General features: G+C 52.2%; 1 protein-coding gene across 2 annotated transcripts in view; it reads right to left on the bottom strand.

The window, feature by feature from the left end:
* Positions 1–18,002, bottom strand: part of H6PD (hexose-6-phosphate dehydrogenase/glucose 1-dehydrogenase) — a 35,462-nt gene that overhangs the window by 8,423 nt on the left and 9,037 nt on the right. For both annotated transcript variants that reach the window (XM_032758830.2, XM_032758829.2), the window contains exons 2-4: positions 16,247–16,883; positions 14,725–14,842; positions 639–908 (exon numbers count right to left, since the gene is read on the bottom strand). In XM_032758830.2, the coding sequence (XP_032614721.1) occupies positions 639–908; positions 14,725–14,842; positions 16,247–16,873 (1,015 nt within the window). In that variant the 5' untranslated portion in view covers positions 16,874–16,883. The remainder of the gene's footprint in view (positions 1–638; positions 909–14,724; positions 14,843–16,246; positions 16,884–18,002) is intronic.

Raw genomic sequence — 18,002 nt, 5'->3', positions numbered from 1 at the left:
ATGCCCAAGTTCCAAGCCTGGTTCATTTTGACGACTTCACCGAGCCTTACGTTTCCTCACCTATAAAACGGGGCTAATGGCCTCTGCCTCGTGGTTGGTGCGTGAGGCTTGTGCGAGAGGCATCTATAAAGCACGTGGCATACGGCGCATGCTCAGCAGGCAGCTGTGGCTCTTACTGCCTGGCTGCTACCTGGTGAGGAGCCAGCCTCTCCCAGAAAGCCCTGGGCCTCTGGAACTGCCCAGAGGACAGCCCTGGCATGGCACTTGGCCGCGGAAGTGTCTCCAGCTGTGGCCAGGCAAAAGGCTTGTGGCCTCACTGGGGAGGCCCTATGAGGCAGGAACCAGGTCTGTCTGAGCCTCGCACAACAAACCCTTGGGAAGCATCTGGGACTGAACTGGGGCTGACACGAGGCCATGGCCATCGGGATGTCCTTCGCCCTGAGGGCACCACCAGCTGGCCTGCCGCTTTAGGCTAGTAGGAGGCCAGGGAGACAGGGGAACGCCATCCTTGCCTCCGAGCACCCTGGGGGAAATCCCACCTCAAGTCCCCTCCACCCCACCCAAGGGCATCTGCATTTGGAAAGCTGCTCCTGGCGAAGTGGGCAGCCCAGTGCCCCATGCCCGGCCCCAGGGCCCACCTGCGAAGGTCGGTGTCAGGCTGTGGAAGCTGTCTGGCTTCTGCAGCTCTCTGCGCACCTGCTCGCTGTAAGACTGGTACTGGCCCACGATGGCACTGCCCCTCTGCAGGCCCCGCAGCGCCTGGAAGACCTGAAGCTTGTGCCGCAGCACAGCCTCCGCATTGCTGACATTGTGGGGCAGCTCCATGGCTACGAGGGTGAGGACCTCCGTCAGATGGTTCTGGAGGACGTCGCGAATGACACCGTACTCCTCGTAGAAGCTGGTGCGGCCTGGTGGAGGGAGGTGGAGAAGTGGGGAGGATGTAAAGAGAGGCCACAGCATCAGATCTCCCCCAGGTGCACCAAAACCCCAGCCTGCACATTCATCCTGCATCCTCTTCCCCCAGTCCACAGGGCCTATAAAAATGGTGCACACCAAAGCCAACCTCACCACGAGAAGGGAGGGAGGAAGTCTTGAAGCCACCTCTGTCAATGAGAACTACTGTAAGAGAAGGTGTCAAATCCGTGAGCCTCTATGGAAATCCACATCAACAAAGCTCTATTCCCAGCAAAGGCCAGATTGCCTCTGCAGATACTGGCCAGCCCCCTGCCCCGCCCTGCCTGGCCACTGCCAGCAGAAGGCTCGGCACTGTGGGGGCTATGGCACCATGGCGGGGGCTGGGGCCCCAGAGTATGACTGCCACTTACTAGCATGTGATCTTGGGTAAGTTACTTGACTTTTGTTCCTGCATCTTGCCCTTGGATGAGACTAACAAGTGCCGCCCCAGTACCGGGCGCACACCTGTGCCAGGCAATGTGCAGGGGAGTGGGAGGGAGGGAAAGTGGGAAGAAGAGAAAAGGAAGTAAACAAAATTACAGAGCAGTTGTGACAGAGAGTAATGAAAAGGCCCCTCCGAGACCTGAAGAGCCAGCCTCGCAAAAAGCCAAGGAGAAAGCATCTCAGCTGCAGGGACCCTCAGGTGCCAAAGCCCCGAGGCAGGAAGGAACTTGGTGTGCTGGGGGCCAGATGGAAGTAAGCAAAGAGCGGGGAAAATGGTGAGGCTGGAGAGGAGATCGGGGTCTTGCAGGACAAGGCGAAGAGGCTGGACTTTTTTCTAAGATCAGTTGTAGGGGGGACACTGGAGGGTTTGAGGCAGGAGAAGACGAGACCTGACCTATATTGGGGATCGACCCCTGGTCTTGGGGGGAGAATGGGTGCAGATGCAAGGCAGGCAAGGAAGAGGCTGCAGAGCTGCCCAGCAAAGATTACTGGGCCTGGACTAATGGGCAGTACAGGAGCTGGAGGAGAGGGAGAGGCACCCCAGAGTCAGGATTGACTGGACCTGCTGACAGATGGGGTGGGTGTGAGCAAAATGGAGGCCCCAAAGATGAGCCCTGGAAGTGGGGCCTGAGCAGAGGGACAGGCAGTGGAGGCGCTCACAGACATGGGGAGGCGGAAGCAGAGGGGTTTGGTGGAGGGTTTAGGTGTGTTTAGGCTGAAGACCCCCAGGTGCAGATGTCCAGTTGTCAGGTGTACGGGGTAACTGTGACGATAAAAGGGAAGAACACCTGGAGAACATAGAGCAGCATGCCCAGCATAACAACAGCAACATAATAACACTAGCCTAACAACATAACACCAGCATAACAGCAGTGCAACAACACCAGTGTAACAACATAACAACACCAGCATAACAACGGTAACATAACACCAGCATAACAACATAACAACAGCAGAGTAACAACAGCAACGTAACAACACCATTGTAACAACAATATAACAACACTGGTGTAACAACAGCAACATAACAACACTGGTGTAACAACAACATAACACTGGTGTAACAACAGCAACATAACAACACTGGTGTAACAACAACATAACAACACTGGCATAACAACAGCAACATAACACTGATGTAACAACAACGTAACATCAGTGTAACAACAACAACAACAACAAAACAACGCTGGCATAACACTGGCGTAACAACAGCAAAATAACACCGGTGTTAACAGCAATGTAACAACACCAGCATAACAACATAACACCAGCTTAATGACAGCAATATAACACCAGCATAACAGCAACGTAACAACACTGGCATAACAGCAACATAACACTGGTGTAACAACAACATAACACCAGCATAACAACAACATAAGAACACTGGCGTAACAGCAACGTAACAACACTGGCATAACGACAATGTAACAACACCAGCATAACAACATAACACCAGCTTAATGACAGCAATATAACACCAGCATAACAGCAACGTAACAACACTGGCATAACAGCAACATAACACTGGTGTAACAACAACATAACACCAGCATAACAACAACATAAGAACACCAGCATAACAGCAACGTAACAACACTGGCATAACAATGTAACAACACTGGCATAACAGCAACATAACACTGGTGTAACAACAACATAACACCAGCATAACAACAACATAAGAACACTGGCGTAACAGCAACTTAACAACACTGGCATAACGACAATGTAACAACACCAGCGTAACAATGTAACAACACTGGCATAACAGCAACATAACACTGGTGTTAACAACACCACCACCAATGTAACAACAACATAACAACACCAGTGTAACAACAACACAACACCAGCATAACAATGGTATACAACACAGGTGTAACAACAACATAACAACACTGGTGTAACAATAGTGTAACAACACCAGCGTAACAACAGCAACATAACACCGGCATAACAGCAATGTAACACTGGCATAACAACAGCAACATTAACACTGGCATAACAACATAACAACACTGGCATGACGACATAACACCAGCGTAACAACAACATAACACTGACGTAACAATAGCAACATAACACTGGTGTAACAACAATGTAACAACCCTGGCATAACAATACCGGTATAACAACATAACAACACGGGCATAAAGTAACAACAGCAACGTAACAACACTGATGTAACAACACCAACATAACACCACCGGCATAACAACAGCAACATAACAACACTGGCATAACAACACTGGTGTAACAACAGCAACATAAAAACAGTGGCATAACACCAACGTAACTGACACCAGCATAACAACACCAACGCTGACAGCAGCCCCGGCCCGCGCTGGGCCCGCACCACTCCTCCCCATACTCACAAAGACCCTGCACGCAGGCACCGTGATCACTCCTGCTCCGTGAGTGAGGAAGGAGGCAGGTGACCAGGCTGGGGCGGGGGGGCAGAAGCAGACACTGCTTAACCACGAGCTCCACTCCACTCCCTCCTCCGAGGCTCAACCCCAGTGAGCACTGATTATAGGTGACTCCAATATACAGGACAGTCCCAGAGCTCAAGGTTCCAACGCATACCACCTTGCAGGAGAGTTCCAATGCCCAAGTCTCCTCACAAGCTCACCTACAGAGACAGCCTGGCCTCATGACACGAGGAGCCATCGTTTCTCAAAGGCTTCTGCATGCAGGACCCCTAACCTGGGATTCGTTTGTTCACCCAGCAAACTCCCACTCATTGTTAAGGGCTCAGCTTCTAGGAGCTTTGGCCTACCCCTTCTGAGGGGCCCTGGCTTCTCCTAGCCCAGCTGACTGTAATTCAGGCCTGTTTCTCTTTCTTCCCCGCTACAAGGGAGGGGAAGAAAGGCCTGTTTCTCTTCCCCACTACGAGGGAGGCTCCATCTGAGCAGTATCTGCCCTCTGCTGCATCCCTAGCCCCTAACACGGCACTACGTTCAGACAGTGGACAGCAGAGAAAATGAAGATCCACACATTGTCACAGATAAACCTCCAAAACGTAATGTGGTGAGAAAGCAACATGATTACGTTGATAAAATAAAAATTAATTTGAAAATAGGATATAGGCCAGGCGGACTGGCTCATGCTGGTAATCCCAGCACTTTGGGAGGCCAAGGCAGGAGGATCACTTGAGCCCAGAGTCCAGGAGTTCAAGACCATCTTGGGCAACAAAGTGAGACTCTGTTTCTACAAGAAATTAAAAAAAAAAAAATTAGCCAAGTGTGGTCTCAACTATTTGGGAGGCTGGGGTGTGAGGATTGCTTGAGCCCAGGAGGTCAAGGCTGCAGTGAGCTGTGATCGTGCCACTGCACCCCATCTGGACAACACAGCATGAGACCCTGTCCCAAAAAAAAAAAAGAAAAAGAAAACAGGATATAAAGTGACCAAAATAAACAGAACTTCAATAAATGAAAAATATAATTGGAAACTAGAAATTCAGTAGCTGGGCCTTACAGATGAAAAACAGCTGTAAAGAGTCAGCTAGCAGAAGACAGAGCTGAAGCGATTCTCCCAAATGCTGGACACAGAGACAAAAAGATCCATGCTCGGACACATACAGGATGACTCTTGTTCAAAATTAAACAACAGGTTGTTTAGGGAACCAGGCGTGCATGGAAACAGAAGGAGAAGCGAGGGAATAATCTATCCATAACTCGTTAGTGTAAGATGAGGAAATAGGTCAGAACGTGGGGAGGGACACGCATGAGAATAAAATTCTTTTTTAAAAACGGGTGGTAGGTGTATTGCCGTTTGTTATACCATAGTTCTGTATCTCTTCCATGCATTCTGTAAACTTTAAATTTACCTAGTATCTAGTTAACATTTAACTCCAACAGACAAAAAGCAGCGGATTCTAAGTTCAGGCCTGCGGAGCCCAGCATGCTCCCTCCCAGCAGCCACTCTGGGTCCACGGCGCCAGTCCTGAGCACCTGCCCTGACCAGGTTGGTCGTGTGCACTCTCGGGCCAACTAGACAGCAAGCATGTCCAGGTCACGGCTGGGGGAACAACCTGCCCTGAATCCAGCCCAATATGCCATTCCCGACAGCAGCACCAGTGTTGGGGGGCAAGAAATGAAGCCGGCAGCCACTCATAGGAAGGCACCCTGTCCCCGGCCATAGCAACCAGGAGCTGGAGGGCGCAGCTCTGTCCAGGGATACTAAACCGTGAAATGAGCAGGAAGTCCAGCCCAACTGTGCCAACCAAAATGCCAAGAGTGGTCCCCACTGGGAAAACAATGGCTGAGTTCCCCCAGCTCTGTAGTGTTGTGGCCTTCAAAGTTCTTGTGCTATTGTTGAGAAGACATCCAGAAAAAGAGAAACTGATGACAGCAATGTTTGTGGATCAGTCCATTTATCCTCAGAGTAACAACATATAAGGAGGCCCTTGTATTTCCCCTATTTTAAAATATAAGGAACCTGAAGTTCAGAGAGGTTGGATAACTTACCCAAGGTCACACACAGCTGGTAAAGAGGTAAAAAAAACAGCTTCAAACCCAGGCAGTTGGCCCCAGAGCCTGCAATTCTTAACACCAAAACATTTCCCTTTTAATTACCTACTACTCAACCCTACAACAGAACGGTGTGAAGTTGAGTGGCATGGGCACCACTGGCCTTTAGAAACAGAGCACGATGAAGACGCCGGCTGAGCTTCTGGAAGGAGGGGTCTAGGGCAAAGCTCAGAGATTCCAATGCCTACTGGGGCCAGCAAAAGCGAAAAGGATGGAGTAAGGCCGGTGTCCCTCAGAGGTACAGTTAAGTACCTCAGCTGCATTCAGGTGGTGCCTCACAGGAGTGTGGGCCCAGGGTGACCAAATCTTCCAATTCTCCTTTTCGGGAGAATGTAAAAAGACAATTCTTCCCTTCCCCTCCAATAATAGAACAGGAAAATTAGGAATATCTTGTATTTGAAAGGGACCTAAGGCCTGGCACAGTGGCTTATGCTTGTTATCCCAGCACTTTGGGAGGCTAAGGTGGGCAGATCTCCTGAGTCCAGGAGTTCAAGACCAGCCTAGGCAACATGGCAAAACCCCATCTCTACAAAAAATACAAAAATTAGCCGGGCATGGTGGCATACACCTGTGGTCCCAGCTACCTGGGAGGCTGAGGTGGGAGGATCACTTAAGCCTAGAAGGTCGAGGCTGCAGTGAGCTATGATTGCACCACTGCACTCCAGCCAGGGCAACAGATCAAGACCCTGTCTCCAAAAATAAAAACTAAATAAATAAATAAGACTTCTTGGCCTCAAACAGTTAAACAGAGTCATGATCCTCCAGCAACCCCACTCCTGGGTTTATACTCAAGAGAAATAAAAATGCAGGTCCACACAAAAGCTTGTACATGAATGCCCATTGCAGCATTATTCATAATAGCCAAAAAGTAAAGACAACCCAAATGTCCACCAACTGGTGACTGGATAAATTATAGTTTATCTGTACAATAAGATATTATGCAGCAGTAAAAAGAAATGAAGTGCTGGTACATGCTAGAACACGGGTGAACTCTGAACACAGGATGCTAAGTGATAGAAACCACACACTGTATGATCCTATATGTACGAAATGTCCAGAATAGGCAACCCCACAGAGAGAATGCATTTCCGTGGTTGCTAGGAGTTAGAGGATGACAACTAAGGGGTACAGGGCTTCCTTTGCCGTGATGAACATGTCCTAAAATTGATTGTGGTACTGACACACAACTCTGTGAAGACACTAAAGCTCACTGGCCTGTCCACCTTGACTGGGTAAAGTGTAGTAGGATTTGTGAGTTACAGCTCAATAAAACTTTTTTAAAAAGGAAGCAGAACCATGAAAGAGGTACTTCAGGAAGATGAAGCTGTCTGCGACCTCCAAGATGAACAGGATGGGACTGGTGGTAGTGAAATCAACGAGGCAGCCTTTGCTGCAATCGAAGGAAGTAACAAAGGTAGGAGGGAACGAAGTCACAGTGAACTGCAAAGAAGTTATTACAGTAGATGAATACAAACTACTTGGTGACTGGCTGGATCCTTGAATGGTGGTACAGAGCTGTGATCTGGAGTGTGGTCTCTGGAGCCAGGCTGCTCCAGTTTATCTTATTTTATCTTATCTTATTTTGTTTTATTTTATCGGAGATGGAGTCTCCCTCTGTTACCCAGGCTGGAGTGCAGTGGCGCGATCTTGGCTCACTGCAACCTTCGCCTCCCGGGTTCAAGCAATTCTCCTGCCTCAGCCTCCCGAGTAGCTGGGATTACAGGCACACACTACCATGCCTGGATAATTTTTGTATTTTTAGTGGAGATGGGGTTTCACCATTTGGCCAGGCTGGTCTTGAACTCCTGACCTCAAGTGATCCACCCGTCTCGGCCTCCCAAAGTGCTGGGATTACAGGTATAAGCCACCGTGCCCAGCCTGCCCCGGTTTAAATACCAGCTCTGCCATCTTTCAGCCCTGTGATCTCCAGCAACTGACGTCACCTCACATGCGAACAAGCAACAATCCCCACACCTCCCTTGCAGGGCTTCTGTGGGCCTGAAGGAGTTAATATCCACACAGGGCTTGGAACAGTGGCTAGCACACAGGAAACACTGATAAAGACTGGTTGGAATTTTTCTTATGACAGATGCTGTAAAAGAAGGGCTACCAGCCTGGTCACTCAGAGAGCACTGTTCCCATTAGAAATAAAGAGGTTAGAAAACGCAGTTGGTATTTCATGAGAAAAATGCAGTGATGGTTTTCATTCTAAATCTGCTGAATCTGAAGGGATGGTGCAACACCCCGTGAAACGATCTAAAAGGCGGCTGGAGGTATAAACTAGGGCCTGGGGAGACAATGCACACTGGAGATAAACTGGATTTCATCAAACCTGAAATGCCGTCAGTGGCGGAAGCATTGCTGTTTTATAACCCCTAAGAAAGAAAAGGGTTTCCTGTTCCACTATGTCACCCCATTAAGGACAAACCCAACTTCAGAGACGTCCAAATATGAAAAATATATGTCTTCCAATCAATGAATTACAGTGGATTTATATGTCAACAGCATAGTTAAAGCTTTAAAAACAGATGAATTTTTGATGAAGGGAACACAACAGAGTCCCTAAAAGCCCTGTTATCTGCTTACTATTCATTAATGTAGCAAATCCCTAAGCGGCCCCTTTCCTATTTTTATCCTCTCTCAATTCTCAAAAAGAATGCATTCCACGGGTTTACTACCTGCTGGGTAAAAGAGAGCTTCCTTTATTCCTTAATTTCAAGCTTCAGGGGGTGCGCCTGTGTTTAACACGGCCTGTAGATTTATGGACTTGGCCTGGTTGGCTCCGTCTTTTCAGAGTTTAATGCAGTGACCGGGACCGTGGCCTGGCACCTCCCGGGGAAGAGGCCATGCAGCTGAGTGCAAGGACAGGAGGTGAGGGGCTGGCCCTCCTGCTGATGTTGATCTTTTCTAGTTACTGCCAGTTATTGTGGACTGATTTCTCCTAAAAATGATCTATATTGGCTCCTAGTATCTTTTCCTGGGTTGAAAGTTGAGGGTTGAAACCCATCAGTATATGAAAAGGATAGAGAAATGCATAACCAGGGTGGACACTGGGAGGAAAGACCCCCTGTAAACTTGGCTCCCGCCTGTGCACATCCAGAGCTCGTCCAAGGTCAGAGGATGACAAAGCAGGGGGGCCATGGCTGCGCCTGCCGGCTGTGCTGCTCAGTCTCAGAGAGTAACAGCTAGAAAGCACTTCTCCCCTTTGGCCCCGTCGTTCCACTGCCGAAGTATATACTTAAAGGGAATACGTTTTTTAAAATGCTCATAAATGTTCTCGAATTAGACAGTAGTTGCATAACTTTGTAAATATACTAAAAACCACTTAATTTTATATTTTAAAAGTGTAAATTTTGTGGTATGTGCATTGTATCTCGATTTTTAAAAAAGCTCACAAAGTACTATCTAAGATAGAAGCCAGGGGAGGTGGGGCGCTCCTGTAGTCTCAGCTATTTGGGAGGTTAAAGCAAGAGAGGATCACTTGAGACCAGGTGTTCAAGACCAGCCTGGGCAACATAACAAGACTCCATCTCTAAGATAATAATAAAATAACAAAAAACTAGAAACAACCAAAAAGCTTAATAAAAGAGTTTATAACACATATTCTGTGGTATGAACAGAACTGAACAGAAATATAAATATTAAAAGGTATATATTGTGCAGACTGCTAATACATAGAGATTTAAATACGTATACAACTGTGTGTGTATATGTGAGAGAGAAATATGACATAAAGAATGGACATGAAAGTATGACAGGTCAATTATAGGATTTACATAATAATCCAATATAAGTCATGTGGAACTCAGACACACTGCAAGAACACTGCCACTGCCCCTCCTGGCAAACTTGGAAGAAGAACAACACTTCCATTTGTAATGTATTTCCGTGTGCATTATCTGATTTAATCCTCAAAACTACCCGAGAGAGAGAGGTACCGGGGCTATCAGCATTGTATAGAGGTGTGCTGAAGGTCATAGCCTTCAGAACTGGGACCAGAAACCCCCTCCTCGTTGCTTCCACATTGTGGGAAATCCAGGTTTTCTCAACAAAAATAGATTAAAACAAAAAAAATAGACAACTAAGAGCCAGCTGCAATCCCGATCAACACCTTCTGGGATTACTAAAAATAAAAAGAGGTGAGGGCCAAGGAGAGCACAGTGTGCTGGCTGGTGCTCTCTCTGGACAGGAGATCCGGCAGCTGCCCTGGGCTCACCTTGCAGACAGCTCTGCAGATGGGGCAGGAAGGGGAACCGGCCCTGCTGAGCGAGCTCCTGGCCCCTTCTGGCACACCAGGCTGGAAGGTGGGACAGCTGGTGTGTGCCTGGAAGGACCCTGGATGCCCTGGTCCCTCGGTGAGAGGCACTGAACGGTTACTCCAGCTCTCAGAGGTGGGCAAGCATCAGGCTCCTTTCCCCATGTCAGGACAGGGACCCTCCCAGCAGTGACATCCTCAGGAAGTCTCCCTCCTTCTTTCTAACAACAACAACAACAACAACAACAACAACAACAACAGGCCTTCTACACAGAGGGGAAACTAGGGCAGCAGGGACACTGGCCCGGAGTGCATTCCAGCAGGGAGACCAACTGCTGATGGCCTGGCCAGCTTGGGAGGCTGTGGAGCTCAGTGGTTAGAGGCTTGGGCTCTGAGGTGCCAGAGACCTCAGTTCCAATTCCAGCACTCCCGACAGAAAAGGCAGCCAGACCCAGACAGCTGAACACAGCCCATTAATCACATGGGCCCGCCTGTCTGCAGAGCCCTCCCGATGCCATGATGAGGGCCAGCCAGGGTCATCTCTGGGATGAAGGAGGCTCAGTGACTCTCCTTTTATGGCCCATGCTGCTTCGAGACCCCAGCCAGGGTACCCAGGGTGGCTGTGACTCTCAGGGGCTCACAGACTGGGATGCACAGGAGGAGCACCCCAGGTCAGGCTGAGAGGGAGCTGGGTACCAAATCGCGTCTTCCTTTCCTCTTCCCCACCCCCTCCGGCCTGTGCAGCAGCCTTGACTCTGCAGCAAACTCCTCTGGGCCAGAGGCTGCAGCAGGAAAAGAAAAACAAAACAAAACACTCACCCAGCATGGAGGATGGAGGGAGCCGGGGAAGCCGGCTTCCACCCACTTAGATGTGTGTGATGCGGGTGGGGGAAGACATCCAAACGACCTTGCAGCTCAGAAGTCCCTTTCCTGGGGCCTGCAGCAGCTCTGGACCAGGAACACTCCATTTCTCAGGCCTGGCTTGCAGCCCCCTCCCTTCCCAGCACTCAGGGTGCTGGCTTGGGTTACGCAGGTGCCACTCCTGCCTAGGAGTCAGCTAGGGTTGCACCACTGCGGGGGTGGAGGGCAGCTGGGATCCACCGGAACCCTTGGCAGGGCAGAGCACAGGGTAGGGAGTCAGGGAGAATGGCCTGTAGTGTGTGTGGGGTGGGGAGTGGGGGAGAATGGCCTGTGGTGTGTAATGGCCTGTGGTGTGTGTGGGGTGGGGAGTGGGGGAGAATGGCCTGCCATGCACTTTGCCCCTCTGCTTAGCAGTCAGGCCTCGGGGCTTTGAATCCTGCCTTGAAGACGTTCTGCCCACGCTGAGCCCCACTGCGGCGGCACTCGCCTGCCAAGTCCACCAAACTCCAATAGGAGGCAGCATTTACTCCTGCCTGTTTCCCGCCCTCACCCAGGGCAGCACTGGCAGCCTAGGCCTTGCTGTGCTGGGCACAGGGCTCCTGGCCATGCTGGGGTGCGCTGCAGGTCTGAGGTGCCTGTCCCCTCTCTCCAGTCTGAACCACAGGTGGGAGGCCCCTGAAGGACTGGCTCCAAAGCAGGACCCAGAGAGGACACCACAGAGCAGTGCTTGGGCCAGCAGGGCTGTACCAGGCCACCTTCTTGGGATGCAGAAAGAATGTGTCCTCTGGCACGCAGGCACACAAAATTGAGAGAGACAGCAAGCAAGCTCATTCTGTTGCCAAAGCACCCTGTGTCCAAGGCCCACTTGCTGGGGGGCTGGGCTCAGCAGCAGGCAGTCCCTCCCTGCTACGAGCTATCAAGGATCTGTTTGTAAATGGCAGGTAAACAAGCCAACCAATGAGGCCCAAACCCCAGGACAGTTGCTGTCCTGCTGGCCACCTCTGACAAGGAGCGTGGACTGAACTAGCCCCACTCTGGCCTCACCGCGACAGGCTGCAAGCCTCCAGGACTAGTGGATCTCCCACTGCCTGTCCTGCGCTGAGGCTCCCTTTGCCCCTGGGCTGAAGGTGCAGGGCCCAGCTGTACTAAAGGCCGTGGACTCTGAAGCTTAGGAGCGGTGGATCCTCCCCCAGAGCCCCACGTAGCAGGCAAGACTGGGCCTCCTTTAGTCCCCGCAGCTGTGACAACAGGGCTCCAGGTGCCTCTCCCTCCTGGACCTTGAGGACAGCCAGCCCAGGCTGTTGTGTTGCTGTTCAAACGCAACATCCTCAGACTGTCCCGGCAAACAGACCTGCCCAGAGCTCCACCTGTCTGTCTTTCATATCTTCCATGTTTCTTTCTTCAAAATCCAAAAGTACCTTTGCTAGGATAATCAGGCCTGCAATCTGCCTGGTCCCTGGCTCCACGGGACCTACAAACAACCCACAAATGACACGACATACCAAGAAGGAAACAGGGTGGCAGGGCTGGAAGAACTAAGAGGCAACAGCACCAACAGGTAACTCCAGGCATCATGGCTCTTCCCCAGCCCAGGGCGGGGATAGGAAGGAGTTGCCAGAAAGGGGAGAGGAGTCCTGGTCTCCCAGCCTCGCTGGGGATGGGGCCAAGTCCAGGTAGAGAAGTGCAGGCGCCAGCCCGCTGGCTTCAGCAGGGGCAGGACCCCCTCCCATTCTGCTCCAGGCTCTCTGCACCAGGTGCAGCTCACTTCTCTGAAGATGAGGCAGGCATAGGCCCAGCATACATGCCTGCTGGGATATCAGGCACAGACAGGCACGGGGGGAAGCCCATGGCCGGCGCCCTGGCTGAGGACTGGGAGGGAAACTTGGAAGGGCTGGAGGGCGATTCCCTGAGACCCACGAAGGCTCATTGCAGGGTGCAGGGCCTCTTTTCTGCTGTGGCTTCTGGAGTAGAGAAACCCAGTGCCTTCTCGAGCCCAGCAATGTCCTTCAAGGCCTGGCTCGGGAAGTCCTGCCTGGCCTCCTGCCCACCCCCCACATCGTCCCCCCACCACACTGCCTGCCTGCAACACCCATCACCCATTTTGTTTTCTTTTTCAGAGATGGAGGCTCACTATGCCACCCAGGCTGGTGTCCAACTACTGAGCTCAAATGATCCTCCCATCTCTGCCCCCGAGTAGCTGGGACTACAGGTGTGCCACTGCGCCCAGCTCCATTTTGGAGTTTGTCCCACCAGCCAGTGTGATGAGATCATCACCCCCCACAGCACCGGTGAATCTCGGCAGTATTAGGGAGCCATATCTGAGAGGCTGAGTTTTGTACCTCATTGTGGCATCTCGGACCCGCAGAGAGCTTCTGGCACTAAATACACAGTCAGAGAGGAATAGAGAAACAGCTGAAGACAGAAACCAAGGGGCGGGGGAAAGAGAAAGAGAAAATGGCCCAGAGAAAGAGCAAGGTAGAGAGAAAAAGAGGAGAAACCTCCTGGCCCATCCCTGGGTCCAGGGCTCTGGGCCCTGCCCTGTGGCGGGCACGCACTGCGGGGGCTTGGGGGGGGCAGTGGCCTCGGGTGCTCCCGCTGCAGCTGCAGAAAGCGGCCACGGGGATGAGCTGGCCACTGACGCAGCGCTGGCAGCACAGGGCGGCGGCGCCAGGCCTGAGTGCTGGGGCCAGACTGTTGCCCCCAGCATCAGGCTCCACCACCTTCTACTGTGGGGCTGTGGGCTCGCCACCATCTTCATCTGTAAGGAGGCCAATAACAGCGCCCACCTCACCTGGCGGCTGGGGACCGGGGACACTGTCAACTTCAGCTCTTATCATTACTGGGCAAGAGCCAGTGCTTTACATCTTCACGGTCAATGCTCCAAAACTTTGCTACCATCACAGAATGCCAGGTCCCAAAGGGACCTTAGCTGTCCTCATCCACAAGACATGCTCATCTCACAGCTGCAGGGAGTGACATGCTGAGGCCACCCAGCTGAAGGCAGCGGTGGGCGTGACACAGGGCCTCCCGCCTCCCGGGAGTATACTCAGTGTGTCTGAGGTGTGTGGCGGTGCGGGAGAGGCGGTGTCCTCCTGCAGCCTACAGGCTGGCAGGAGAGACACGGTGGACAAGGACGAGGCAAGGGGAACACTGTGCAGGGCAGGGGAGGGAGGTGTGTGGCGCCATGAGGGTGAGGGGAGTGGGCCTGCAGGGCTCAGAAAGGCTTCCTGGAGGGCCATGGAGCTGGGAACTAACAGGCGAAAGAGGGGTCAGGAGGTGAGGGGGACGCGAGGGGGAGTGCCCCAGGGAGGGGGCGCCACGGCTGCAAGCACCACAGTGGGGGAAGCCCTCACGCAGCTCCCATGGTCTCTACGCATTCAAAAACTTGGGGGACCTCAGGGGGACTCCAGCCTCTACCGCGTGCCAGTGGTTTCCTGCCTCTGTGCCAGGCCTACTTCTCTGGACCATACGCTCCCCACGGGCAGCAATGGCTACTTGGGCTTTGCCAGCCGGCACCCTGGGATTTAGCCCGGTTCAGAGCTGGGCACACGGCAGGCTCGAAGGGAGACTACACGCCCACAGAAAACCTCCCTCTGAGAAGCGCCCATGCCTCACAGCAGACAGCGGGCAGGCAGAGGCTGGGGGACCGAGCGCGCAGGGTCACTCACACACCTTCGGCATCCACGGTCTCTTTCATGATGATCTCCACCCGCTCCACATGGTGCCGGTTCCAGAGGCTGTCCAAAGCCTTGCGGTTCTGGTCTCGGAAAGGCAGGATCTGTGCCACAGCCTGTCGGGGGGAAGACTGGGCGTGCTGCAGGATCCTCTCACGATGAAGGAGGAACCCTGACTCCTGGGAAGGGCTCTGACCTCTCTATTCCCTGCTCAGAGCAGAAGATGCCCTCTGAGCAGTAGTTCTGGACTTCACGATCTCACAGGCCAGTAAAGGTTCCAAAAACTTGCAAGTGACCTCCAAAGGGTTACCAGATTTGTATTTTGCCAAGAAAAAAATAGTTAGAATTACCTATCTTCTATTACGATCCATTTTTAATAAAATAAAGATAGGTTTAACACCAAAAATGTAGCAAGAAAAGCTTCGAATTGGGCACATTCTGTATTTCTTCTCATCTTGCCATAAACAAGCGAAAACCTCCCCAGGACTGGCCCAGTTCTGAGGACCACTATTTAGGAATCCTACGATGGGCAACTCCAGGCAGGGTGGGATGGAAAGCCATGTCTCTGACCTCAACAACTGCCTATGCCCCCCTGCACCACATACCGGAACACAGGGCTGCTGCGCTCTCTGCCGGGGTTCCTGGGATAGGACGCCCCCAGGGGCCTCCAAGACATTTTGAGTGAACTGGTCAATGGACACGTGTCACCCAGGAGGTTACCCCATGCTCCTGCCCAGGGCTTAAGGTCCTACTGCTCCCTGGTTTAAGCTCTTGTTGCCAATCTTCTGGCTCAAAACAGAACTCAGGAAGAAAAACATTTTGAAAAAAGGTAGACGGGGCAGGGTGCGGTGGCTCACGCCTGTAATTCCCAGCACTTTGGGAGGCCGAAGTGAGCAGATCACTTGAGGTCAGGATTTTGAGACCAGCCTGGCCAACATGGTGAAACCCCATTTCTACTAAAAATGCAAAAAATTAGCCGGGCCTGGTGATGCGCGCCTGTACTCCGAGCTACTTGGGAGGCTGAGGCGGGAGAACTGCTGGAACCCAGGAGGCGGAGGTTGCAGTGAGCCGAGATCATGCCACTACACTCCAGCCTGGTGACAGAGCAGACTCTGTCTAAAAAAAAAAAAAAAGGTGGTGGGTGCAGAAGAAGAAAGCTCGTTCTAATTCCCACAGCACACCCAACAGGAAGCCAGATCCAGACACCAGAGTTGCTGAGCCACCTCTACAGAGGATGCAGGGCAACCGTGAGAAGCCAGAGCCCAGACTGGGGAACAAAGAGAACGGGGGCTTTGCAAAGGACAAAAGAGGCCAGACACATGGACAAGGACCCAACAGTCCTGCCCTGCTGCTGTCTTTCCTTTACCCCCTCACCTCCTGCCCACCTTCAAGGAGACCATGGGAGCTCTGAGTTCACAATGCCCTGGGGCCTAGCTCCACAATGAGCAAGTGGCCTTGTTGCTGGGGTCTACCAGCGCCCAGCTCACCCTAGCCCTGGCAGGCTCCATGCTGATGCTCACCTGCTTGCCTAAGTAATGGTCCACCCGGTACATCTCCTCCTCCTGGAAAAAGGTCCCGAGTTCTGTGGCCAGCTGCTGGGCTGAGAAGTGGTCATGGCCAAAGGGTTTCTCAAGGACAACCCGCAGCCAGGCGCCCGGGCCTGGCCGGCAGCTGCTGTTGATGTTGCGGGCAATGTCTTCATAGGCGAAGGGTGGCACCGAGAAGTAGAAGATCCTGCCAGCCTCCCGGAGGCCTGCGTGCTGGAGCTGTGCCTCGATGTCCTTGTTCAGGGCCTGATAGTCCTCGGCCGTCTTCAGTTGGCGGTACCGGCTCAGCTGCAGGAACTGATCCTTGTGCTCTGCACAGTGACTGGGTGCCATGTCCTTGGGGCAGGAGAGGGATTCCAGGGCCTTGGCCATGAGCTCTTGACCCTGTTTGGGGGCTGTCAGAGCAGCTCCATGGAAGCTAAAACTGTGACCCCTGCCCGCTTCATCCAGGTACAGCTGGAACAGTCCCTGCCATAAGTACTTCTTAGCCAGGTCCCCAGTTGCTCCCAGCAGGATTATGGAGACATGTCCCTGGAGCTCCTGGGCTTGCAGGCAGCCCAGAAGGGCCAAGCACATCGCCACTATGAGCATATTCCACATGCCTGGGTGCCTGGGGTGCACAGAGAGACAGACGAGGAACAAGGAAGGATCAGACATGGTTCAGGTGGCTGTGATGTGGAAACAAACACTTCCTGCCTGGCAAGAAACCACCACGTGTTTCTTAAGAAAATGTTATAGGCCCACAGCTCGTCCCTCCCTCCTGACAGCTTGGCTTCTGTTCCAGGAAGTCAGTGGGTAGGGAGCCTGCCCTGTAGACAGGGACTCTGCCTGGGAAAGTTAGAGGCCACTTGCTAAAGATGAACCACTTTGCTGCCAGGAGCATAGGAAAGTGGCAAAGGCCACCAGGGAGGGCCGCAGGCCTGGGAGTGGAGCTGTCCATTTTATGACCAAGGCCAGTCTCCTCCAGGAGCATAGGTCACCTGGACAAGCAGGGCAGCCCCAGCCTAGGTATAGTGGCAGGTCCTCAGGCAACAGTTGGAACAGTGAGAGGGTAGGACCACCTCCTCTCACCTCTCACTTGCCTCTTCCCCATGTCTACTGGGCTCCAACTACCAAATGATGACTAATAACTGCTACGGCATAGTGACAGAAAACATGGACTCCAGACTACCTGCCTGAGTTTGAATCCCAGCTCAACCCCTTAGTAACTGCACAATTATTTAACCTGGCTGTACCTCAGTTTTCTCACCTGAAATGGGGGTAATAGTGGTACCTACACCACAGAGTTGTTATAAGGATAAAAGGAGTTCATGCCTGTAATGAGCTGAGGCCTGTACCTATCACCTGTTAAGCACCGAATGGTAGGTGTTATCCTGGAAGAGTGATACCAGCAAACGCTTAGTGCTGGCACTAAGTACTTATGTGTATTAGAGCTCAATGAACCCAGACAAGAATCCTGAAAGAACCACATGGGGTGGGTTCTGTGACAGTCCTCCCATTCTGCAAATGGAAAAGCTGAGGCTCGGGTCAATGAAGGTCCCAGGGTAAGAAAGCAGGGGAGCTGGGACTGACTGTGCAGCCACTGCATGACACGCCCAATGACCTCTCCAGCACCGCTATAGAAGGGACCAAATCTGCCTCTTGACCCTGACGTCAGACCCCCTCCTCCCACCGCCCCCTCTGCCTCTTTCTCATCTCTCTAAAAATCCATGTCCAAGAGGTTCCTAGT

Source organism: Hylobates moloch, unplaced genomic scaffold (assembly GCF_009828535.3).
Source record: "Hylobates moloch isolate HMO894 unplaced genomic scaffold, HMol_V3 SCAFFOLD_9, whole genome shotgun sequence".
NCBI classification, from domain to species: Eukaryota; Metazoa; Chordata; class Mammalia; order Primates; family Hylobatidae; genus Hylobates; species Hylobates moloch.
This window is presented reverse-complemented; position numbering and strand designations above follow the sequence as displayed.